The 27209-nt window shown below is 47.5% G+C and overlaps 1 protein-coding gene across 5 annotated transcripts in view; it reads left to right on the forward strand.

Moving 5' to 3' along the window:
- Positions 1–27209, forward strand: part of SMARCC1 (SWI/SNF related BAF chromatin remodeling complex subunit C1) — an 845345-nt gene that overhangs the window by 715779 nt on the left and 102357 nt on the right. For all 5 annotated transcript variants that reach the window (XM_069210868.1, XM_069210871.1, XM_069210870.1 and 2 more), the window contains exon 25: positions 23803–23937. In XM_069210868.1, the coding sequence (XP_069066969.1) occupies positions 23803–23937 (135 nt within the window). The remainder of the gene's footprint in view (positions 1–23802; positions 23938–27209) is intronic.

The raw sequence follows: 27209 nt of genomic DNA on the forward strand, positions 1-27209 counted from the left end.
CTTCGGTAACGACTTTTCTGGTGGATACATTAGCTACCTGTGGATTCCTCACGGTCCCACCCGCCTCCCCGTTGCCTTTATGGTCTTGCCAAGTAATCCTTGAGTGCGCTCCTCTTGGTCTTTGAGGGTGCAATAGATGTATATATAATATATTTATATATATATATATATGTATATGTGTATATATCTTTATGTATATACTTGGTGTGTGTATATATTTTAAAAGAGAGAGTTTTATATATATATATATATATATATATATGTACATAAAAAGATTTACAGTTATTCATACAATGTGGTGTATTTTTACAATATAATGGATGTTGCCTTGCTCTTTCATTGCATTGCCTGGTTGTTCTCATGCACGTAAAAAATTATTGGTACTGACGTCTGCACGTCGTCGAGGACCTCTTATTGCCTGTATGATGTCAGACGGCGTCGCGTGCGAGACAGTGACGTCCTTGTCGACGTGCAGAGACTAGTAAGAAGATTTCCGTCGAATGCTGGCGCCATGGGAGTATTCATGAGGTGAGGAATCCACAGGTAGCTAATGTATCCACCAGAAAAGTCGTTACCGAAGGTAAGTAACTCGTTCGTATGCACTATTTCAAAGTAAGGAATAGTATGCACAGAGTCCAAGGGTTCCCCTTAGAGGTAAGATAGTGGCAAAAAGAGATAATACTAATGCTCTATTTTGTGGTAGTGTGGTCGAGCAGTAGGCTTATCAAATGATTAGTGTTAAGCATTTGTTGTACATACACACAGGCAATAAATGAGGAACACACACTCAGAGACAATTCCAGGCCAATAGGTTTTTGTATAGAAAAATATATTTTCTTAGTTTATTTTAAGAACCACAGGTTCAAATTCTACATGTAATATCTCATTTGAAAGGTATTGCAGGTAGGTACTTTAGGAACTTTGAATAATCACAATAGCATATATACTTTTTACATAAAACACATATAGCTATTTTAAAACTAGACACAGTGCAATTTTCACAGTTCCTAGGGGAGGTAAGTTATTGTTAGTTCTTGCAGGTAAGTAAACCACCTACTGGGTTCAAATTTGGGTCCAAGGTAGCCCACCGTTGGGGGTTCAGAGCAACTCCAAAGTCACCACACCAGCAGCTCAGGGCCGGTCAGGTGCAGAGTTCAATGTGGTGCCCAAAACGCATAGGCTTCAATGGAGAAGGGGGTGCCCCGGTTCCAGTCTGCCAGCAGGTAAGTACCCGTGTCTTCGGAGGGCAGACCAGGGGGGTTTTGTAGGGCACCGGGGGGGACACAAGTCCACACAGAAAGTACACCCTCAGCAGCGCGGGGGCGGCCGGGTGCAGTGTGCAAACAAGCGTCGGGTTTGTAATAGGAATCAATGGGAGAGCAAGGGGTCTCTTCAGCGGTGCAGGCAGGCAAGGGGGGGGCTCCTCGGGGTAGCCACCACCTGGGCAAGGGAGAGGGCCTCCTGGGGGTCACTCCTGCACTGGAGTTCCGATCCTTCAGGTCCTGGGGGCTGCGGGTGCAGGGTCTTTTCCAGGCGTCGGGATCTGGGAATCAGACAGTCGCGGTCAGGGGGAGCCTCGGGATTCCCTCTGCAGGCGTTGCTGTGGGGGCTCAGGGGGGACAACTTTGGTTACTCACAGTCTTGGAGTCGCCTGGGGGTCCTCCCTGTAGCGTTGTTTCTTCACCAGTCGAGTCGGGGTCGCCGGGTGCAGTGTTGCAAGTCTCATGCTTCTGGCGGGGATTGCAGGGGTCTTTAAAGTTGCTCCTCTAGAAACAAAGTTGCAGTCTTTGTTGAACAGGGCCGCTTTTCTCGGGAGTTTCTTGGTCCTTTTAGAGCAGGGCAGTCCTCTGTGGATTCAGAGGTCGCTGGTCCTGGGGAAAGCGTCGCTGGAGCAGTTTTCTTCCGAAGGGGGGAGACAGGCCGGTAGGGCTGGGGCCAAAGCAGTTGGTGTCTCCGTCTTCTCTGCAGGGTTTTTCAGCTCAGCAGTCCTCTTCTTCTTTAGGTTGCAGGAATCTGAGTTCCTAGGTTCAGGGAAGCCCTTAAATACTAAATTTAAGGGTGTGGTTAGGTCTGGGGGGTTAGTAGCCAATGGCTACTAGCCCTGAGGGTGGGTACACCCTCTTTGTGCCTCCTCCCAAGGGGAGGGGGTCACATTCCTATCCCTATTGGGGGAATCCTCCATCTGCAAGATGGAGGATTTCTAAAAGTTAGTCACCTCAGCTCAGGACACCTTAGGCGCTGTCCTGACTGGCCAGTGACTCCTCCTTGTTATTCTCATTATTTCCTCCGGCCTTGCCGCCAAAAGTGGGGCCATGGCCGGAGGGGACGGGCAACTTCACTAGCTGCAGTGCCCTGTGGAGGTGGATCAAAGGGGGTGAGCCTTTGAGGCTCACCGCCAGGTGTTACAGCTCCTGCCTGTGGGAGGTGATAGCATCTCCACCCAGTGCAGGCTTTGTTACTAGCCACAGAGTGACAAAGGCACTCTCCCCATGTGGCCAGCAACATGTCTCGAGTGTGGCAGGCTGCTAAAACCAGTCAGCCTACACGGGTAGTTGGTTAAGGTTTCAGGGGGCACCTCTAAGGTGCCCTCTGGGGTGTATTTTGCAATACAATGTACACTGGCATCAGTGTGCATTTATTGTGCTGAGAAGTTTGATACCAAACTTCCCAGTTTTCAGTGAAGCCATTATGGTGCTGTGGAGTTCATGTTTGACAGACTCCCAGACCATATACTCTTATGGCTACCCTGCACTTACAATGTCTAAGGTTTTGCTTAGACACTGTAGGGGCACAGTGCTCATGCACTGGTGCCCTCACCTGTGGTATAGTGCACCCTGCCTTAGGGCTGTAAGGCCTGCTAGAGGGGTGACTTATCTCTACTGCATAGGCAGTGTGAGGTTGGCATGGCACCCTGAGGGGAGTGCCATGTCGACTTACTCATTTTGTCCTCACCAGCACACACAAGCTGGCAAGCAGTGTGTCTGTGCTGAGTGAGGGGTCCCCAGGGTGGCATAAGATATGCTGCAGCCCTTAGAGACCTTCCCTGGCATCAGGGCCCTTGGTACCAGGGGTACCAGTTACAAGGGACTTACCTGGATGCCAGGGTGTGCCAATTGTGAAAACAAAAGTACAGGTTAGGGAAAGAACACTGGTGCTGGGGCCTGGTTAGCAGGCCTCAGCACACTTTCAATTCAAAACATAGCATCAGCAAAGGCAAAAAGTCAGGGGGTAACCATGCCAAGGAGGCATTTCCTTACACATTGTATATAAATGATCTGGGGCCAGGCTGCTTGATAACGGCTCACGGTCGATTCCCGCACTTCTGTATGCAGATGATAGTCCTCTTATCTAGGACTGCAGGCATTACTTGAAGGTTTATGGATTATATGACCAGCTTAGATGTTTCCATGAATTTCAGCAAGTGAATGCTGGTAGGCCCTTAAATGACTTGTTAGATATTTTTACGTACAGAATAATACGTTGGTTATGATACAAACTTAAACCTACCTGGGTGTTGTTTTCGATGCTTTAATTATGTGGGGTCCACTAGTGAAATTAAAAAGGTCTGCTTTATTAAAAACTATTGGTGCCCTGTTTTCTTTCTCCAACATGATAGGCAATAAGCCTTTGGGGGCTTTGGTGATAATTTACCACGCAAAATCTTTCAGTGGCCAAAAATGGTTTCTGCAGGTGTTTGCTAGCAGTTCCTTCCTCAACTCCTGCTTTTATGGTTCACGAGGAATTGGGGTTACCTTATATCTCAGATCTCATAGCGTTGCGTCCCCTGATCAGGTGGTTGATGACCTGGGTGCGTGTGGAAAATCATTTGGGCAGTGGGATTCTTATGGATTGCCTAGCCTTAGATGTTTGTAGATGAATACGTTGGTTGAAATACATTAGGGACAATTGTGTCAAATTGGGCAGATTGGATCTGTTTGAGCCACCTACTTCTATTGTAAAGTCTGATATTGCTTGGACCAGGGTGGATTATATGCTGTGGAGAAAGTTAGAAAGGGAGGCTCTCAAGTTGAATAAACCCACAGTTCATGATTGTGCGTTACTTGTGACCATTCCCACTATTTAACTTATTTGATCCACTGTATAAACCTCCATTATTGTTGCCTTTTAACAACGTTTATGCCTAACCAGTTCCATCATTTGTTAATTTATCCAAAAGTTGCTGGGTGGAGCAATAATCGAGGTCCTTGTGTGTGTGTGTGTGTGTGTGTGTGTGTGATAATTTTTCACTTCAAAATGTATTGCATTTTTTTCTTTTTTTAGTTTTTACATAATTCCTTGCAGAATGTGTTTAATTCCATTGTTGAAGGCTACCCATTTTGTACAAGTTGGGCCGACCCTCGCGTTTTTGCACCTTTTGCCAGATGTACATACTATATATGCTGTTGCATGTTTTTTTTTTTTTTTTTATCTTCCACACTTAGATTGAGGAAACTGCATGATGTGGGGAGAGGCTGATTATGATTAATTACACTCATAATGCGCTTTAAAGATAGTCTGGATTGTATTTTATTTTTTGTTTTATATTGTTGGCATCATGTTTTTGGAGGTTCAGTGTGTATAGTGGCTGTAGTATGAGGGACTGTTTAGTAAAATTGTTTTATGTTCTTTACATCAATATTTTCAGTGGTTTGTAATCTGTATTTATTTATATACATATTGTTGTGTTGCTTTTATGGTCTCAACAGACCAAATACAGTGTTTTACTACTATTGCCAATAAGGGAACAATTGTACAGTTTAGGGAAAGAACCACTTGCACTGGGGACCTGGTTAGGAGGAACCCAGTGCACTTCAGTCAGTTGCATCAATTACCAAACAAAAAGTATTGTGGGGGGGTGGAGGGGGTCACTACAACAAAAGCTCTGTTTACTGCAATCATTATTTGGCTTGATTATGTGATCCACTTTTAATTACATTTTGCATCCGATAGAGACAACTAGCTGCAGATTCTTTATCTTAGAATTCTTCTCCAGGCATCAGACTTGATCTGGAAATTTTATCCTCAGCAGTACCTCTGCACTTCGGTAGAGGGCGTCAAGCAGCTCCATAGCAGCGGCATCCCCAGACATGACATCAGCGGAATCCATACATTCCCTCCTTTGACGCGCTGACGTCAGTTTCTTCTTTCCCACGCAGCAACGCTGATCCGGTGCCTCTAGTACCTCGGGCCGTTTGGCCGTTTCTACCCGGCGTCAGGTATTTTGTGTCATTTCTTAATGCATAATAGTGTATATGCCTTCTGGGTTTAAGCCCTGTGGATTCTGTTCCTGGCAGATGTCGGCCACGGATCCTCATTCCGTCTCCTTGTGGCCTGGGGTCTCATCATGATGTCGACAACTGCAACGCATGCCATCGGTTGAAGCCAAAGTCTTTGTGGTAGCATTGCATAAAGCTCCTTGCGACGCAGGCGGACAACTCCTCTTAGTGCCAGCGTCGCAGTCCGTCTTAATCTTCACGGTCCCAGGAGCACTCCAGCAGTCGTTCTCAGTTGGTTCCGTCTACCTCTGTTGCACCCTTGGCATCTCCAGGTAGGTCAAACAGACGCCTGCGCGCTCTTCAGCGTCTCCACCGCGTTCTCCTCCAGTGGAGTCTGCTCCCAAGTTGGTCCCATCCCTTCCGCCGTATCCGTGCAGCGGGGGCGACTGTGGACCAAATATGACATTAACATCCCTCCGTTCTATCTTTGGTCCTTCCCCTCACTCTGGAGCGCCTTCGGGCCCTATAGAGGTGGTGAGTGTTTTGTCAGGGTCTTCGCTGGCGGTTTCCACCTCTGTGCCTGCTCACACTCTCGAATCCGACTCCGGAGTCGGGTCGGTGCACTGCCTCGTACGACTTCCTTCGCCTGACCCTCTTGTCCTGGCGCCTCTCACTGCACCATTGGACCAGTCCACTTCGCTTGACGCGCCTATCTTGATCTCTCCCAAGTCGGACGACAATGCTTCCGAGGAAGCTTTCCCCACTCGACGTCGGTCACCACCGACTCCAGGAGCGGCACTGGAGAATTTACATGAGGAATCTGATAGAGACTTCTAGCTGCAGCTTCCTTACCTTCGAATTCCCTGGCGTCAGCTTCGACTTCGGAGTTTTTTCTGAGCAGTACCCTGCGCGCGCGCCGTCTGGCGGCATAGTTCGGATCTGCGTGCGTCGACCAGCTCCGCGTGCGTCATCAGCGTTGTTGGAGCCGTCTGACGTCACGGTTGTCTATATAGACGCCGTCTCGGCACGCGTACGTCAGTTCTTTTCCTTCCGTGCCGGTTAAGCGCAGTTTTGAAAAGAGCTACCCTGCTTCGACGGTTTGTCGACGCTTTTTTGGCTGTTTGGAGTCATGTCCTCGAGAAATACAGGATTCAAGCTGTGTGGTGCGTGTCATCGCACCATGTCAGTGACGGATGCGCACCAAGTTTGTCTTTGGTGCCTGGACAAGGACCACGATTCCACCTCGTGCTCTGATTGTCAGGCCATGGCGCCGAAGGCCTTGAGGGAGAGATCCCTTAAGCTTCTTGCGGCCCGACATTTGTCTTCGGTCGGCGCGACTCCGCGGAGGTCACGGTCTCACAGTAGGAGGAGGTCGTGACACCGCTCCCGGAGCCCCAAGTCCTCTTCCTCGCATTCGAGGTCATCGGAAGGTAAGAGGCACAAGAAGAAGAAGTCCAAGCGGACTTCGTCTTCGCCACGCCCGTTGACCGATGAGGCGTCTAGGGAACGTCGACGTTCCGAGCGTGGCTCTGCGGAGCCGTCACCAGGGTCGACTCCGCGTCTTCGCCCCCTTTCCGGGGACCGGATCGACCCCCGCTCAAATAAAAGAATCCTACGAGGCCATGCGTCTCGTTTTTGAGCGGTCTGTACCCTCGGGTGGGTCTTCAGGCCCCGCGGGGTCAGCAGGGCCCCCTTCGGATTCGACGCCGGCGGCTTCGGCCTCGGCGCCGTTGGGGACCTCAGGATCCGATAACGGATCTGGACCGGCGCTGGTATCTCACAGTCTGCCTCCTTCGGTGCCGGGTCCGACATCGACGATTCCGGCACCCACCGGTGGCAGCCCCATCCTTATTCCGGATGATCCGGAGCGACTCCGTACAACGTCCACGCCGACACAGCCTATTCGGCCCAGATCATTTGTTCTGCCTTCCTGCATATCTCCTATCAGAGCTTACAGAACCTCCCTGGAAGGCACTTCTGAGTTCAAAGAAGACCTTTATTGTTGTTAATTCTTCCCCACCCACAAGTTCTTGAGAGACGAAATTTGTCGATTTCAAGCACATAACGTAGTCGCAGCAATGAAAGCAAAATATATCACAGTACTTCTCAGTTGCAATGTACACAGCAAAAATATATATATATATATATATATATATATATATATATATATATATATATATATATATATATATATATATGATTATAGTATCAAAGCAAAGCATAAAAGTCAAATTCATCACTGTATGGGCAAGGCGGCAGGGCCTATATATTCAGATTCATCTTTCTGGGGTCTGCAAGTTGATGACTCCGGTCAACTGCGAGAAATAGATTATCTACCCAAACGGGAGACTGGCAACTGACGTCTAGCTCCAGCCTGAAGTCAAGCAGATTCGAATCCAACTCACTGTAGCCCAGAGTCATCCTTAAAACCAAACTCAGTGTGAGATTTGAACGGCCTTGGAGAATGGCCAGTTCTCCGAGCCATTCCGCTCTCAGACTGGATTGCGAGGTAAACACAAAATCTACGTGCTCTTATCAGCTAAGGTCTGGTGTGAAGAAAACAGCTTGGTTCATCTTGCGGAAAAACATAGCTTGGAAAAACAGACATCTGATGTCTCAACTGCAATGTCTAACTCCATGTTAAAGCCAATAGGCAGCTAACCAAAATATCAAATGTAATGTCTAATATCATGTCAAAGCCAATAGGCAGCTAAACTGAATACAGAATGTAATGTCTAATGTCATGTCAAAGCCAATAGGCAGCTGAGCTGAATATAAAATGTAGTGTCTAATATCATGTCAAAGCCAAGAGGCAGCTGAACTGAATACAAAATGTAATATCTAATATCATGTCAGAGCCAATAGGCAGCTAAACTGAATACAGCATGTCAAAGCCAATAGGCAGAATACAGAATGTAATGGCTAATGCAATGTCAAAGCCAGTAGGCGGCTAAACTGAATAAAACATATAATGTGCTACTGGTGAACATTGAGCAACTAATATGCACAGTGGTGAAACACAAAATCATTGGTCAAACACAATTAATAGCATCACATCATTGTCTGAGCATTATTTGGAACAGCCAGACGCAGGAGAGGAATGGGAGTGGTCTGAGGACCCTTTAGAATTAGGATTGCAGCAGGACTGGTATGAGGATCTAGGGGAGGCCAGTGGACTGGACACATCTCCAGATACTCGTATGCTCTCTCCTCCTAATGTGGCTACGGAGGAAGGGGCTTCTTTCGCTATGGTGGTGCGTAGGGCAGCTGAGGTCTTGGACCTAGATTTGCCTACGGTGCCAGTCAGGACGAATATCCTGACAGAAGTGCTTCAGCGGTGGGTGTCCACATCGGAGCTGTTGTTGCCCTTCAATGAGGCCCTTACAGACGTAGTTCTGGGTATGTGGTCCAAACCCAGCACAGGGGCTCCTGTGAATAGGACGGTCGGCCGCCGCCATAGACCTGCTCCCAACGACCCTAGTTTCCTGACACAACACCCCACTCCTGAGAGCTTGGTTGTCCAAGCCTCTACTTCCCGTGGTGCCTTCCCTTCCGCTCCCCCGGATAGGGAATCCAAGAGGCTGGAACAGCTTGGGAAGAAGATGTTTTCTTCCTCCAGGCTGGCATTGAGGTCTGTAAACACCTCTTGCCTATTGGGCGTTATTCCCATACTTTATGGGATACGGTGGCGCAAGCGCTGCCCCAGGTCCCGGAGGGCGTACAGGACACACTCACCCAGGCTGTAAAGGATGGGAGAGATGCAGCCAAGTTTACAATCCGGTGTGGCTTGGACACGACCGACTCGCTGGCCAGAGTGATTTCATAGTCAGTGGCCCTACGTCACCACGCCTGGCTACGTTCTACTGGTTTTTCAGGGGATGTCCAGTCCAGCTTGATGGACATGCCCTTTGATGGCTCTCGCCTTTTTGGCGAAAAGGCCGACTCCGCGCTTGAGAGGTTCAAGGATTCTCGAACCACGGCCAGATCCTTGGGCCTTTCAGCGCCGGCACAACAGCAGTCTCTTTCGCCCCTTCCGAGGCTTCGGGAGGGGCGTGGTTCCACGCCAGCCACAGTTTAGCCACCGACCTCAGGCTTCACAGCATCCCGGAAGAGGACGTGGTCGTGGTACCATCAGACCCAGAGGGTCTGGCCAGAGGTCGGCCGCCACACAGCCCCCCCTCCACTACGCCCAAGCCCTCCTAGTGTGGTTCTGCGGGATCATGTCCGTCCAGTTGGAGGGAGGATTAGTTTTCATCTCTCTCACTGGCTTTCCATCACCACGGACAAGTGGGTCCTGCAGATCATACGGAAGGGCTACTCCCTTCCCTTCCAGTCTTTTCCTCCTTCTATCCCTCCGACAAAGGAATGGCTGATGGAGGACCATCTGGCTTTGCTCCACGAGGAAGTTACAGCTCTCTTGGCCAAGGGAGCCATAGAAAGAGTCCCGATATCAGAAGTAGGAAGTGGTTGTTATTTCCGCTACTTTCTGATTCCCAAAAAGAACAATGGCCTTCGCCCTATCTTGGATTTAAGGGACGTCAATCTCTTCCTCAAGAAGGAGAAATTCAAGATGCTCACTCTTGCTCAGGTTTTGTCTGCCCTAGACCAAGGAGACTGGATGGTAGCGTTGGATTTGCAGGATGCATATTTCCACATTCCGATCCTGCCAAGCCACAGGCGTTACCTGCGGTTCAAGGTGGGCCACGAGCACTTTCAGTTTACTGTGCTTCCTTTCGGTCTCACCAGTGCCCCTCAGGTGTTCACAAAGGTGATGGCAGTGGTGGCAGCTCATTTGCACAGGTCAGGGATTTCAGTCTTCCCTTACCTGGACAATTTGCTGTTGAAGGCTCCTACGCCCCAGGCTCTCGTCACCCACCTCCAGACGACGGCGGACCTCTTGCATTCGCTGGGGTTCACTATAAATGTGCCAAAGTCACATCTGATTCCCTCTCAGAAGCTCTCTTTCATCAGAGCTGTTCTGGACACAGTGCAGTACCGGGCTTATCCACCCGATCAGCAGGTTCAGGATATTCAGGTTATGATTCAGATGTTTCGGCCTCTATCCTGGATCTCGGTGAGACAGACTCTGAGGCTGCCGGGACTCATGGCTTCCTGCATCCTGTTGGTCAAGCATGCCAGATGGCGCATGAGGACTCTGCAGTGGGACCTGAAGTTCCAATGGTCACAGCATCAGGGAAATCTTACCGACGTGGTTCCGATCTATGAGAGGACTGCGGAAGATCTGCAGTGGTGGTTAGTGAACTGCGAGTGAGTCAAGGGCAGACCCCTCTCCCTTCCCCAACCAGATCTAACGGTAGTGACAGATGCGTCACTTCTGGGATGGGGCGGCCATCTGGGGGAGGTGGAGATCAGAGGTCACTGGTCTCCGGCGGAATCCGTGCTCCACATCAACTTGTTGGAGCTTCGGGCGATCCGGCTAGCATTAAAAGCATTTCTTCCTGCTGTGAAAGGGAAGGTGGTGCAGGTGTTCATGGACAACACTACTGCAATATGGTGTACTGCAACAAGCAGGGCGGTGTGGGGTCGTGGACCCTTTGTCAAGAGGCTTTACGTCTCTGGACATGGCTGGAACAGCAGGGCATAACCCTGGTGGTTCAACACCTGTCAGGTTCTCTGAACGCCAGAGCAGACGAACTCAGCTGAAAATGCTTAGAGGATCACAAATGATGTCTCCATCCGGAGGTGGCGCAAGGACTCCTTCAGCAGTGGGGAGAGCCTTGGTTAGATCTTTTCGCCTCCGCAGAGAACGCGCAATGTCAGCAGTTTTGCGCGTTGGAGTTTCCAAGGGGGCTATCGCTAGGCAACGCTTTTCATCTCGAGTGGAGTTCAGGCCTCCTGTACGCTTTTCCGCCTATACCACTTCTGCCCAGAGTTCTCAAGAAAATCAAGAACGACCTGGCCCAAGTAATCCTTGTGGCTCCGATTGGGCACGGAGAGTTTGGTATCCAGAGCTTCTCAAAATGAGCATCGGTCCTCCAATCAGGCTGCCTCTTCTGGAGGATCTTCTGTCACAGCAGCAGGGGAGGGTTCTCCACCCGAACCTGTCAACTCTGCGCCTTCATGCATGGAGATTGAGCGGCGACAGTTGATGGTTTATGACCTCCCTCACGCAGTCCGTGATGTCATTCTGGCAGCCAGGCTTCCCTCTACTAAGTCGATCTACGCCTGCCATTGGAAACGTTTTGTTTCATATTGTTCAGAGAGGTCTATTGATCCTCTTTCTTCTTCTCTGTCTAACATCCTTTTGTTTATTTTGTCTCTCGCCCAGCAGGGTTCCTCCTTGGGGACTCTCAAGGGCTATCTTGCAGCCTTATCGGCTTTTCTTCAGTTGCCTGATCAGCCATCTGTTTAAATCACCTATAGTACAGAGGTTTTTGAAAGGGCTTGTGCATCTGTTTCCGCCAGTGCCGTTCGTTATGCCCCAGTGGGATCTTAATTTGGTTCTTACCTTCCTTATGTGTGCTCCTTTCGAGCCCTTGCATAACTGTCCTCTCCGGCTGCTCACTATTAAGACAGCCTTTTTGGTGGCAATTACATCTGCTAGGAGAGTGAGTGAGCTGCAGGCTTTATCTTCTAAGCCACCTTATCTCATGATATATCCTAACAAGGTGGTGTTAAGAACTCGTGCCTCTTTCCTCCTCAAGGTGGTGACCCCTTTCCATCTGGGTCAAAATATCACCCTGCCCACCTTCCTTGCACCACCGCATGCATCCCTCTAAGGAAGAGGAGCGTCTCCATCGACTGGACCCAAAAAGAGCGTTATCGTTCTACCTTGACCGCACTAAAGAGTTCCGGGTGGACGACCAACTTTTTGTGGGGTACGTTGGTGCAAAGAAGGGTCGGGCAGTACAGAAATGATCTATTTCGCGCTGGGTCGTTCTCTTTATAAAAATATGCTACCCTTTGGCGAAGAAGCAGCCTCCCGAGGGCTTGAGAGCTCATTCCACTAGGGGGGAAAGCTGCTACCACTGCGTTAGCACGTGGCGTACCGGTGGTGGACATCTGTCAGGCTGCAACGTGGGCTTCTTTACACACGTTTGCGAAACACTACTGCCTGGATAGCCAGGTGAGAAGAGAGGGGCATTTTGCCCGTTCTGTCTTGCAGGAGTTACTAGTGTAAAAAAAAAAATCTCCTTCATACCCACCGCTATGGGTTATAGCTTGGGTATCTATTCTAAGGTAAGGAGGCTGCAGCTAGAAGTCTCTATCAGATGAGCAAGGTACTTACCTTCGGTAACGAGGTATCTGGTAGAGACTCTATCTAGCTGCAGATTCCTTACACCCGCCCAAGCCTCCCCACTCTGGGGAAATTTTCTCTTATGTGGATTTGTGTGTGTGTATATATATCTATCTATGTGTAGAAATGTATATTTTTGATTTTGGCAACTTTTGCCTTTCCGATAGGCATGAAAGTGTTTTTACTCCAAACAGTCAAAGAGGTTAAATGTATATTGGTTGGTTCTTCCATGACTGCGCTTCTGGCGTGGGAAGTTGTGGAAAAGAACTGACGTACGCGCGCCGAGACGGCGTCTATATAGACAACCGTGATGTCATAGACTGCTCCAACTATGCTGACGACGCATGCGGAGCTGGTCAACGCACGCGGAACCGAACGACGCTGCCCAACGGCGTGCGCGCAGGGTACTGCTCAGAAAAAACTCCGGATTCGAAGCTGATGCCAGGGAATTCCAAGGTAAGGAATCTGCAGCTAGATAGCGTCTCTACCAGATACCTCGTTACCGAAGGTAAGTAACTTGTTCTTCTGTGCATCAACTTTCTGAACCTCTTGCGCATCCTCTTGCTCCCCTTATGGGACCCATTCCTGGCTCATCCTCGGATTGAGTACTTGATTTGGGAACTGCTGGTGGTCTAGACTCCTCCCCAGCGTCTAGCCTTCTCTCGTCTCCTGGCTTGGTGACTGAAGCCAGTAGTGCCTTCGCAGATGTTTTGAGGCGGGTGTCTGATGTTTTGGGCTTGCATCTTCCTGTGGTGCAATTGTCTATTGATCCGTTGTTATCTCTTACTCCAAATCATTGTGGCCCGAAGCAGTTCTGCTTTTTTCAAACATCCTTATAGGTCTCTGGACTCAGCCTGTCTCCGGTCCTTCGGAGGAACATTCTTTTTCTCACAGGCATCGGCTGGCGCACACAGACCCCTTGTGTCTTCGCCACCACTCTCCTCCTCAAGGTTTTTTTTTACTCAAACTGCTTTTGGCATGCCTGCTCTGGGTTCTAGGCAGCTTGATGCTGCCAGCAGGCGTATTTTTGCTTCTTTTAGTGCTGCTCTTTATTCCACCAACAATTCCTATGTATTGGCCCGCTTTTCCCATGATCTTTGGGACTCTGTAGAACGTTTACTGCCATCACTTTCTGACGATGTTCGCTCTCGTCTGACGTCTTTGCTCAGAGATGGTCAACAAGCTGCTCGACTTTCAGTTCGGTCTGGTATGGATTCTACTGATTCCATTAGACGGATCATGGCTGCTTCTGCTGTCATTCGTCGCAGGGCTTGGTTGGCAACTTCTCATCCCCGGTGCATGATGCTGTCCTTGGTATGCCATTTGATGGCAAGTTGCTTTTTTAGGGCGCACGCAGATTCTGCCTTGCGTAGTTTCCGTGGTTCCCATGGTGGTGCCTAGTGTCCTTCCTCTCCTAGCACACATCATCGGCAGTTGCGACTGTATGTGGGCTGTCAAGTTCCTCTCTAGTGCGGGCATCCTCACCCCTTCTTTATTGTTATGGCATATGTTGTGTCAGTTAGGTCCCTTCAGAATCATCTTCTTGGTTGCGCTCTTGTCATCCACGTTAAATCTTTGTCCGCTTCCTTTGGTGCGCACTGCGTTATTATGTACTGCTGCTCCTGTCAGCGGTGCGGTGCTTCCGGAGTATATCTTGTTCCTCCTCTGTACAGGGGAGTTACTTCCACAGCCGTTACAATATGGTCCACCATATTTGTCAGGGTGAGTGTCCTCTATTCCGTTTGTTTCTATTCTTCAAGACTTCGCCGAATTTGGCAATATATATGCTTTTGAGTCGGGCAGGGTGCCCTCTTCTCATTTGCCCTGCTTCCTGACGGAACATCCGCCTTCAATTGGGCTTATCCTACCACGGTTCATGCCTTTCTTTCTGTTGTACATTACTGCCAACATGCCTCTTCTTTGATTTACCTTGGGCATTTTGCCGTTCATCTCTGTTGATAAAAGATTGGGTTGGACATTCACTCTTTTAGCTTTTGGTGGTAGATGCTGTTTTATGTTTTTCTTGTTTGTTCCCCATGTGGACATATATTGTTGTACTTCTACGGGAGCCAATTCTTGCCTACTTTTGGTAGGATCTTTCACCTCCGGTGTTCCTTACTAGGAAGGTTTCTTTTCCCAATGGGTTCTCCATTTCCTGCTTTTCCTCTGCTACTGACTCTTATTTGTGCTTGTTGCAAGTTCTACTTCCTTTCCTTTAGGATCAAGGAGCTGTGGCTCGTTGGCAATGTCTTCTGCCTCTGGTGGTACAGGCTTCCCAGGACAAGGGTTCATATCTTGCCACTGCTATCAGGGACTGCGACTCTTTAGCAGAGCCATTACGTCCGAGCTCAATGGTTGTATCTTCTACCCTTCGAGACGCGGACTTCCCCGTTCCGGGGATTCAGTGCTTCTCTTACCATATAAAATATAGAAAAAAATAATAAAATAAAAAACAGTATTGTTCTGTTGCGGTACTGTTCTGTTACTGTTCATTTTACTATGGGGTACTTTCCTCTAATTCACACTGTTTTTTGCCAGCTCCTTTCTGCTCATTCCTGAGCTGAATCCTCCCCATGTTGTTGTTCATGGGTTCTTGTTTTTTTTTTCACAGGATGTTGTGGATTCTTTTTTCGTACTCCCTTTTCTTCAGGCAGTGCGGTTTCTCTTTTTGGCCTTTACGGACGTATCCTTTAATCTTGGATTACTTCCTGGCACCACATTCTATTGTTCTCTCTCTTCCCCCCGCCCCCTTTTCTCTTCGTGCCAGCGTCTCAGTCCATCTTAATCTTCACAGTCCCAGGAGTGCTCCTGGAGTCGTTCTCGGATGGTTGCGTCTACCTCTGTTTCACCCTTGGCATCTCCCGGTAGGTCTACCCATGAGCCTGCGAGCTCTTCGGCGTCACTTAAAAGTGAATCTAGCTTATGCAACATTTTACAAATTCCTTGTTGACATTTTTTTCCCTCGCCCTCCTTGTTTATGGTGATGGCCTAGGAGGTGTACTATCTTTTTTTTCCTGCTGTCGGTACTCCTTCCGTTATTTTGGTATTTTGCTGCCAACATATTGTTTGGTACCCTTCTGCGCATGCCTCTACCGTCCCTTCCCTAGTGTCCTTATCTGACTTAGTCATTGTTAATTAACATTGATTCTGTAGGATCTGTCCCGGACCCACTATCCTTCTGCCTCCGAGATGGTTCTATATTTTTTCTTCCAGCTGCTGTTGCTGACACCTTGCTTATTTACTATCTTTCTTCCTTGGCATGTGCCATGGTTGTCTTTCAACATCTTTTCACGTCTTTCGGGACCTCCTTACTCTCAGTCTTATGTCTCTTCACAGGTCTCAGAATCCATGTTCTTTCTCGCCTCATATTCCTTACGGGGTGCAATGTTTGGTTTCTTTGCCTTGTCATTGGTACAGCAGGGCCCATCTACAGCGGTTTGTATATTGCCTAAGCTCTTACATATTAGCAGACTCCTTCCTTTATTATCTGTGCTTTCTGTTGCACAGTTATTTGGCTGCCTTGGTCTGCGGTTGATAATTCTGCCTCCAGTTCCCCTGTCATCTTATTTTCTGGCATTCAGTTTTGCTCTGTGCTCTCACAGGAACGTCTGCTCCTTTTACCTTGTCGTTCCAGTTCTCCTTCAGTGCTTTCTCTTTTTCCCCCTCTATCTTTCCATGCCTAGTGTATATCTAATCACTTGGCACTTGCGCAAGGCCTTACTGATCTTTCCTATTTTGTTGTTCCTTTTGAGCCTGGAGCTGTTTCTCTGCTCCTTCTTAGCCTACCCATCCAGTCTATCTGGGCTCTTTCAGTTTCTTCATTCGCTTCTCTGACTGGAGTTCTCTCTCATTCTAACTGTGAGATTGTTATATGTCACAGTTCTGCTGGTCTTTCTCCTTTGCCTCTTGTACACTTATTATATCACATGTGTGTCTGTCTTTTCAGGTGCCCATTTACAGGGTTCCATTTCATCATCCTGCTGGTTTTTTCGCAGATTTCCCTCCCCTATGGGTGGTTGCTGCCTAGTCTCCAATGGAGGCTTTTCCTTACCAGCTGTGTCTTAGCTTTTCCTTGGTGGATTTGCAGTTTATTTTCTCGTATGAGTCACATTTTTCTCTTGCACTCTGTCTCGTGCCTGTTTATTCCTCTGTGTTACCGAGATGTTCTTTGCGACACTGGTGTAGTCTGTTCGTGTCCCCTCCGCCAGGGGTTGGGATTGCTTGGGTATCTAATTCCTTATCGACCCACCCACCCTCCCCGCTTGCGAATTGTCTCATCTTCAGTCTCGTTTAGGGTGGTTTCAGGTGGTTTGTGGTTCTACATCTTATGACCTATCTTTTCCTTTCTGGTTGTCATATACACTATTACGCTGTTTTTCTAGTCCATTGCCAGTTTCTCTGTGGCTCTGCGTTGTTCTGCAGCTTCAAGTCACCGAAGAAACTGACGTCAGCGCATTGGAGGAGGGAATATATGGACTCTGCTGACGTCATTTCCAGGGACGACTACGCTGCATTCGCTCAACGCCCTCTACCGACGCACAGAGGTACTGCTGAGGAACAATTTCCAGATCCAGTCTAACGCCTGGGGAAGAATTCTAAGATAAGGAATCTGAGGCTAGTCGGTCTCTACCAGATAAGGCGTTACCGAAGGTAAGTAACTTGTTCTTTTAGTCGTATAAATTTGTTCAGGTCATAAGCCTTACATTTGTTGCTATAGGAAATGAACATGCAGGTGATTCAACAATATTTATACCTTTGGGTGACCCCAGCTGCAGACTTCTTTGCCACATCCAAGAACACAATATGTTGAAGACTCTGACAAATTCCTACCCCACAGTCCATGGCCAACGCTCTTTAAATACACTTTTCCACCATTCCAACTCATTACTTATGTAGTGAGGAGAATGCACAACCCACGTAGACAAGGAAACAGTGGTGCTCACTACTTCTGAAAATCTCCAAACATCTGTAAAAAAGCTACCTCTAGGCCCATACCTCCTCACACAGCATCAGGATTCGCTACTACGTCTCAACCTCATGGCACGGAATAATGCAATTTTGCAAATTAACTCTGTGTTGGGTATCTTTATCTTTCAGAGGAGTGTAGGAAAATTCTTAAGGAAGTCCAGAGGGCACTACAAGGACTTACTATTGGACCACATGTAAAATATTTGTTCACTGCTGTTTCATTCTCAATAAGCAGCCCTTACAAGCCTTGATGGAAGATATCATCTGTTACTTATTGCAACTATAATTGGCAGGATTAGCATAACGGTATATCTAGCTGCATGCATCTTAACTGCACAAAATTAAACATCAAAATATCCAAGAAGCTCAGGTTTGGCAAACTGTCATTAAAACTGGTTCATAGGTCTTGTGTTCCAGCTGGCAAACCACCACTTTAGGGAAAAGTGCACTTCTTTTCAGACCATTCAAAGCCCGTGAGCTACTGCAGCACAAGCTGCAAAGAGAACACATTACTTACCTTTTTCGCTTGGCTTGTGGCATTCCTTGTAGTGTAGTCATGTATGCTCGTTTCAAGGCATAACTGTGGGAGAGGGGTTCTTAAACTTCAAAAAATACCTGGCCTGCTGGGCTCTTGGGTATAGGATGAAACCCTAAAAACTAGTCTGTTGGATAATACATTTCCTACAGCTGACTTGGAAATGGTGAATGTTACCTTGCTTTTACCGGCTAGTCTTCTAAATAGACAAAATATGAGCATCTTGATGATGATGCTCCATTAATACTGCCAACACCTTAGTGAATATCTGAGAAGCTTATGATGGACAAAAAAGCAGAACTGGCAATACCCACCATTCACCACAAACAGTAGGTATTTTGCGTGACACTTTTGCTTTGGAATAAGGATGCATGCCTCTTACATTCGTAATTGGACCATCCAGTACTGAAGAACCTGCAGTGCAACATTTGGTGCACAGATATTCTTCTCAAGGTATTTTCTCAAAACCATGTTGAGGAAGTGCAGTTCTAGAGTAGGCCAGGGTCTATATGGTGAGGTTAAATAAGGGTCAATTTTAACTGAGAGGACTTTATAAAATTCAGATGGTAACCCATCTCATTGGGAGCCTTACAACTAGGAGGATGGCTCATGACTTTATACACTTCGACATCTGAAAATTGACAGCTCAACTGACTATTAAATTCAGAATCTGCTTAAGGGAATATGTGATGAGAAATGTATTTTAGTTTTTGCATATATTGGGCCAGATTAGTAAAAATTATGGTAATGCTGGAACATGACTACACTTGAATATGATGCAATATCTCAAAGACCTTATGAACCTCCCTGTGTCTGGACTTGATGGTAGCTTTGTCCAAAATAGAAGAGTAAACCCTCTTCCATGGATGAATACCCAAACAAACACCTGCCCTCCTACTCCCAGAAACGGGAGAAAAATGAAACTTCTGCTATAAAAATCTAGAGTGATATTGCAGCGGTAAGCTTGGACAAGGAGGAATGGGCAGCTGCCTCTTCTTTTTGAATAACCGTGGCACTTCGCTGCAGACTGAGGCTGCATCTGTTGACACTGCCTAATTTACCTGTTGAACTGGTACATGTACAACTTTGAATTTTATCAACATTTAGTGGAATTTTCTTACGGCACGTCAAAACACAAATCGTAACCCTACTTTGTGTTAACTTCGCCAGTGAATGGTCCACCTTATCACTGAGCAGTCTGTGACCATCAAAAGGCAGGTTTACCGATTCAGCTCGGACATTGACAGAAATGCCTGTTTAATACCAATGACATGCCATGTTAGTGACACTTAGATCAAATTGAGACCCACTACATCACTTGTACCAAGGCCTGCCGCAGTGTTTGTTGTGAAGCGTCCTTAACAACGATAGTGCAGACAAACTCCTAGAGGCAGCGTCATGATTTTTAGTTTAAAAAAAAAAATGGAAAAAAGCATTCTCTGCTCTACGTTTTTGCTTCCGTCGCAGCATGACTAGGAGCTGCAAGGCTTGACTAAGGGTTATTGCTCACTGTTCTCATATGTTTGCTAAACATTTATGAAATGGCAATAAAGGTTCAACAACTTGTTTTAAAGAAGGAATCTCATTGTAAAGATTACGCTTGATTGTGCTCAGTAAATCTAAGTGTTCAATTGCCTTCTTGATTACTGCTGAATACATTTACTCAGTGGACAGGTGACCGTAGACACTGCATTTCGGTCCCCTGAGAAGTGTCCAACCCACCTGCATGTAGATTGTCCAGCCCACTTGTATGTAGAAAATACAAATACCATCATCTGTAGATGGATGAGGAAGGGAGCTTCTCATATGCTAGCATCCTCATTAAAATCAAGAGCATCCAATGTTGAACTTCAAACCTCCTACAGTCTATTTTTTGGTATTTCAATCTGTTCCACATACAGTTCTGAATCCCATTAGCGTTTTGATAAATGACATCCGTCTGAGGTGTACTTTACTTCAATGTGAGTTACACTGACTTCAGCTCTTGTGTTTCTTGGGGGCAACAGTTAGAGCTCCAGTGATGGCACCAGCTCCTCTGCTGTTCAAGGCAAAAGCCTCGCCTTAAGATCCTAAAGACTGAAGCTGCCACTTCCTCTTTAAGTCTAACCAACACCAGTAACAAAACCATATAATGACCTACTATGTAACATCTTCTAACAAGCTGCTCCACGGGGCTAGTGTTTTGCTAATGTTGCTACCATTGCCTGCTGGAAGGTTTCCATCTGATTTTTGTATACGTCGATGGCTGTAAAATTCACTTCAGATTTTGTCTTCAGCTTCTCCAAATTTGGAATCCACTCTGAAGATTTTTTTGTGCCTTCCCTGTCAGTTTTTTTTGCTTTGTGCCATTTCCAGGATGAGGAGGAGGATGGCATCTCTCACGCTTCTGTTGCCCTCCCCTTTGATGTCAATTTCCACTTCAGTTTAAGATTCACAAACAGATATTCTCACCTCACACTTTCTAATTACCTTTGGGTGCATCAGGACACGTAACCAACACTCAACCACATTGTGGTCAGTGTAGGAAGCTGGCCTGGCGTGTGGTGAGCACCTATGGTGTCATCACCTTATACCAGGTCCAGGTGTCCCCTATTAGTGAGGGTGTAGGCAGTGTGTAGGGAGCCAGGGCTCTATAGAGGTAGCTATGCATGATCAGCTGAGACTTATCTAGGAGACATGCAGAGCTTATGCGATATCACTATAGTCACACAGCACTTACACACATGAAAGAACCACACAGTGTTACAAAAATAAAGGTGCTTTATTATAGTAACCCGAATACTAAAAGACTTTATAGGCAGTACCCCAACTGGTGGTAAGTAAACACACTATTACATACACGTTAGCAATAAGTAAATAGCATAGAAAGCAATAGGCATTGGTAAAAGCAATAGCAAATAGTGAGGGCACTTGGTGAGGGCCAAACCATATTCTAAAAAAGTGGAATGTGAAAGGCAGTCCCCCACCCAAGGAGGTGGAATCAGTAAAGGGGACCTGGAGGAACTAAGACCCCCAAGAGGCGAGTACCAGAGTGACCCCAGTGACCAGGAGAGCAGAGGTAAGTACCTGGTTTTCTCCAAAACCAACAGGAGGACTTTGGAAAAGGATTGTGCAAGAGCCAGACAAGTCTGGAAGAACCGAAAGGTGGATCCTGACACAGGAGTACCTGCAAAAAAAGGGGACCAAGTCCAGTTCAAGTTGGAATGTCCTGTTGTGGCAGCTGAGGAGCTGAAGAAGAGTCCCAGAAGTGATGCAAGTGATGTCCCACGTCAGCAGTTGAGATGCAGTCGGTTAGTGGTGCTGGAAAAACCACTAACAAGCCTTGGCAAATGCTAGAGTCGGAGAAGAAGGTTTGCAAGGCTGAAGAGAACCAGCAAGGTCCAGGAGACTCAACCCAGGGAAGGGAGTCTGAGGTGATCCTCAGCAGCTGGGAGAGCCACAAAAAGATGAGACAGCCCCCACAGGTGACCCACGCACAACAGGCACAAGAGTCGCAGTGAGGCCCTCTCAGCACACCTGAAGAAGTGTTCCACGTTGCCGAAGCAGCAGGCAGGAGACTGTGCTTTGCAGGAGGAAGTGCTGGAGGCCAGGACTAAACAAGCCTGAAGATCCCTTGGAGGAGGAACAAACAAGCCTTGGTAGCTGCAAAAGTCGTGGTGCACAGGGGTACTGTCCTGCAAGGAGAGCCAAGGTGCTTACCGTCTCCCAATTTGGAAAACTGCTAGAGAGGACCAAGGGGACTGCTCCAGAGGACCAAGGGGACTGCTCCAGACCACCCTCTATGTGATGTAGGACCCACGCAGCACCAAAAGAGAGAAGATCCACGCAGCCAGTCAATGCCCTTAGAGGATGCACAGCCGGGGAAATGTTGCTGTTGCTGGAAGGAGACAGAGAAACAGTGTTGCAGAGCGGAGCCATTGCTGAAGTTGCAGATTGTCGGTTCGTGGAGGGGCCAGTTGCAGTCCAAGTGACATGTCGATTCTGAGGACCCACCCAAGAGGAAGACTGAATAGCCCAGGAAGGGGGATTGATCTCCTAGCAAGGAGACCACCTATTAGGAGAGACCTGTGACATCACCTAACTGACCTGGCCACTCAGATGCTCCCAAGGGCCTCTGCCCACCTTGGATTCAAGATGGCTAAATCAATTGGCCAACTGAAGGAGCTCTGCGCACCACCCCTAGGGTTTTATGGACAGGCGAGTGGTCTCTCCCCTTTCCTTTGTCCAGTTTCGACCCAGAGCAGGGACCAGGGGTCCCTGGACTGGTGCAAACTGGTTTATGCAAGGAAGGCACCAAATATGCCCTTCAAAGCATACTGGTGGCTGTGGGGAGGCGATCCCTCCCAAACCATTTAACACTTGTTTCCAAGGGAGAAGGTGTTACCCCCTCTCATACAGGAAATCCTTTGTTCTGCCGTCCTCTGTCTGGGCTGGTCAAGCAGCAGAGGGCAGAAACCTGTCTGAGGGGAGGCAGCAGCGCGGGTTGGCTGGAAAACCCCAGAAGATTGGTAAGAGCAATGTTGGGGGTCCTCTAAGGAGCCCCCAGAGTGCATGGAATTATACAGCCAATACTGGCAACAGTATTGGGGTATGATTCCTACATGTTTGATACCAAACATGCCCAGGTACTGAGTTACCGTTATGTAGCTAGACACAGGTAGTGACTTGTGTCCAGTACACAGGTAAAATGGATTCCCCGCACTTATGAAGTCCAGTGTAATGGAGCTGGAGTTCGTAAGGGCACCTCTGCTCATGCAGTGGTGCCCTCACACAGGTACCTTCGCCCTCCTCTATGGGCTAGGAGGGCCTACCATAGGAGTGTGACTTACAGTGACCTGGTGCAGTGACCTGTAGTGAAAGGGTGCATGCACCTTTTCACGCAAGCTGCAATGGCAGACCTACAGACACATTTTGCATGGGCTCCCATGGGTGGCACAAAACGTGCTGTAGCCCTTGGGGAACCCCTGGTGTTCAAATGCCGTGGGTACCTAAGTACCATACAGTAGGGACTTTAATGGGTGCACCAGTATGCCAATTATGGGGTGTGCAAAGAGTCCTAAGCAACCAAATTTAGAGGGAGAACACAGAATCACTAGGGTCCTGGTTAGCAGGATCCCAGTCAAAACAGCCAAAACACACTGACAGCAGGCAAAAGGTGGGGATAACCATGCCAAAAAGAGGTTACTTTCCCACTGTCAGGACCCCAATGCTACAAGCACTCACTGTGAGGTTATGTTATGACAGATGCCAACCATATTTGAAACGGGTTGGTAGTCTCAAAATCCAATATATTCACCAAAAATAGTCTCTAAAACCAACAACTGTCGGCTCCAGATTGGCATCATTTAGAATACAGACAAAATGTGACCCGAGCTCCAGTTGTGACAGATTCTTTATATTATGTGAAGTCCCTGAGTTCCTGAATTCATGTTGAAGTTGAACAGCAGCACCTGGCACTGATGTGGAGGTATGGAGCAGAGCCTTTTCTTGATTATTTGGCACTTGGGTATTTTGACATAAGGAATCTGTTGGAAACCGGATCCATTAAACCACATTTGTTTACTATCTCTTGCCAGACACCTGGGCATTATTCTAAATTCATGAATCTGGTAAGATACCCATGCAATTGGTTTATTTTATATGCAAGTCGTTTTCCTTGTATTTAAGTAATTATGATAGCGATTTCCAAATACTGTTGTCCAGATGTATGTGGGTAGTGCCATTGAAGCCCCCCTCTGTTGATGTGTCTTGTCAACGTTCTCGTTCTCCAGTGCATAATTTAAGCAATATGAGTTACTAATGTAATTGTTAAAATGTTGCTACAGCATCTCGCTGCGGTAGAAGAGAGGAAGATTAAATCACTGGTGGCTCTCCTGGTAGAGACTCAGATGAAGAAACTAGAGATTAAGCTGCGCCATTTTGAAGAGCTAGAAACCATCATGGACAGAGAGAAAGAGGCGGTGAGTCAACCGACAATTTTATTTTATTCCAATGGTAGCAGATCTTTAGTTTTAAGCAGTTAAGGTATGAGTTCTCTTGCATGCTGTCACCTGGGCTTACCAATATTCACAGTTGCTTTTCCACTGATAAATGAAATCTAAAACAATTAGTGATGTCAATGACTTGGGATATCTTGTTCACTGGATGATCATGCCTAGTACAAATAGGTCAGGCTGCTGTTTCAAATCTTCAACTATTTTCCCAACATTTCTTCCTCGTACTTTTCTCCACTCTCTATGAGGCATCATATGTCTAATAGATTATTACAACCTACTGGTTCTTTGACTTTTGATATTTTGCCAGCCATCAGAAGTAATCATGGGTAATTGTAATACCCTAGCTGTTGTTCCTGATAATTGACTATTAAGCCTGAACATAACTAGCTCAATTCCGTTGTCCTTTTACTCTAGTATCCTCAAACTTTTACTGTATTTAAGCCAAAACAGTGCATTTGTTTTCATTGGTATATAATTTGGATTATTTAGTGTTAGACTCAAACAGTGCACATATCAAAACATAATTGTATTTACAATAAAAGTATTTATATTGATTAATACACTCTCTGTAGCACTAAAGCATGACTAAAAACATGTAATAAACGGTAATGGAAAGTGTTTTTTTTCTTGTGTTGTTGCATGGATCACAGAGCCTTCCTTTGAGGTGAATCAGAATCCCAGTGCCTAGTGGTATCTGTTGTGTGTTCTACTTTGTATGCACCAGTTATCCAGCTTAAGATGATTGATAAGTCCCTGTGCTTTGAAACTTCCCTATTGTTTGAGGAGTGGCACAGATTGATATCTAGGATTATCCATTGCTTGAAAATGTATGAAAGGTACTGGTGGTGAGCACCAGCAATATAAGCAAGGAACTTTCTTTCTTTTTTGAGTTGAAGCTGGCCTTTTATCACCTCCCAGTTACACCTATAGTTCTACCAAAAAGCTGGAACCTATTTTGGTGTCTTATGCCATGCAGCTTTCTGTCTTTTAATTTGCTTGGTGTAGGAAGTTGGCTCTGTATGTACTATTTCAAAGTATGAAATAGCATGCACAGAGTCCAAGGGTTCCCCTTAGAGGTAAGATAGTGGTAAAAAGCGATAATTCTAATGCTCTATTTTGTGGTAGTGTGGTCGAGCAGTAGGCTTATCAGAGGGTAGTGTTAAGCATTTGTTGTACACACACAGGCAATAACTGGGGAACACACACTCAGACAATTCCAGGCCAATAGGTTTTTATATAGAAATATATATTTTCTTAGTTTATTTTAAGAACCACAGGTTCAAGATTCACAAATAATACTTTAAATGAAAGGTATTTCATTTAGGAACTTTAGGAACTTTGAATTAGCAAAATAGCATATACAGTTTTCACACAAATGGCAAATAGCTATTTTAAAACTAGACCCAGTGCAATTTTCAACAGTTCCTGGGTGAGGTAAGTGTTTATTAGATTTGCAGGTAGGTAAACCACCTACAGGGTTCAAGGTAGCCCACCGTTGGGGGTTCAGAGCAACCCCAAAGTTACCACACCAGCCGCTCAGGGCCGGTCAGGTGCAGAGGTCTAAGTGGTGCCCAAAACGCGTAGGCTTCAATGGAGAAGGGGGTGTCCCGGTTCCAGTCTGCCAGCAGGTAAGTACCCGCGTCTTCGGAGGGCAGACCAGGGGGGTTTTGTAGGGCACCGGAGGGGGACACAAGTCAGCACAAAAAAGTACACCCTCAGCGGCACAGGGCAGCCGGGTGCAGTGTGCAAACAGGCGTCTGGTTCGCAATATGTTTCAATGGGAGACCTAGGGGTCTCTTCAGCGATGCAGGCAATGGGGGGCTCCTCGGGGTAGCCACCACCTGGGCAAGGGAGAGGGCCACCTGGCGGTCGCTCCTGCACTGGAGGTCGGATCCTTCAGGTCCTGGGGCTGCGGGTGCAGTGTCTTTCCCAGGCAGTCGCGGTCAGGGGGGAGCCTCAGGATTCCCTCTGCAGGTGTCGCTGTGGGGCTCAGGGGGGTCAACTCTGGCTACTCACGCTCTCGCAGTCGCCGGGGTGTCCTCCCTGTAGTGTTTGTTCTCCACAAGTCGAGCCGGGGACGACGGGTGCAGAGTGCAAAGTCTCACGCTTCCGGCGGGAAACGTGTGTTGTTTCAAAGTTGCTTCTTTGTTGCAAAGTTGCAGTCTTTGTGGAGCAGAGCCGCTGTCCTCGGGAGTTCTTGGTACTTCTAGATGCATGGTAGTCCTCTGAGGCTTCAGAGGTCGCTGGACCCTGTGGAACGCATCACTGGAGCAGTGTCTTTAGAAGTGGGGAGACAGGCTGGTAGTGCTGGGGCCAAAGCAGTTGGTATCTCCGTCTTCTCTGCAGGTTTTCAGCTCAGCAGTCCTTCTTCGTCTTAGGTTGCAGGAATCTATCTTGCTGTGTTCTGGGAGCACCTAAATACTCGATTTAGGGGGGTGTTTAGGTCTGGGGGGTTAGTAGCCAATGGCTACTAGGCCTGACGGTGGCTACACCCTCTTTGTGCCTCCTCCCTGAGGGGAGGGGGGCACATTCCTATCCCTATTGGGGGAATCCTCCATCTGCAAGATGGAGGATTTCTAAAAGTCAGTCACCTCAGCTCTGGACACCATAGGGGCTGTCCTGACTGGCCAGTGACTCCTCCTTGTTTTTCTCATTATCTCCTCCGGCCTTGCCGCCAAAAGTGGGGCCGTGGCTAGAGGGGGCGGGCATCTCCACTAGCTAGAGTGCCCTGGGGTGCTGGAACAAAGGGGGTGCCTTTGAGGCTCACCGCCAGGTGTTACAGTTTCTGCAGGGGGAGGTGAGAAGCACCTCCACCCAGTAAAGGCTTTGTTACTAGCCACAGAGTGACAAAGGCACTCTCCCCATGTGGCCAGCAACATGTCTGATGTATGGCAGGCTGCTAAAACTAGTCAGCCCACACTGGTAGTCAGTTAAGGTTTCAGGGGTCATCTTTAAGATGCCCTCTGGGGTGTATTTTACAATAAAATGTACACTGGCATCAATGTGCATTTATTGTGCTGAGAAGTTTGATACCAAACTTCACAGTTTTCAGTGTAGCCATTATGGTGCTGTGGAGTTCGTTCATGACAGACTCCCAGACCGTATACTCTTATGGCTACCCTGCACTTACAATGTCTAAGGTTTTGCTTAGACACTGTAGGGGCATAGTGCTCATGCACTTATGCCCTCACCTATGTTATAGTGCACCCTGCCTTAGGGCTGTAAGGCCTGCTAGA

This window comes from Pleurodeles waltl, chromosome 10 (genome assembly GCF_031143425.1).
Source record: "Pleurodeles waltl isolate 20211129_DDA chromosome 10, aPleWal1.hap1.20221129, whole genome shotgun sequence".
NCBI lineage: Eukaryota > Metazoa > Chordata > Amphibia > Caudata > Salamandridae > Pleurodeles > Pleurodeles waltl.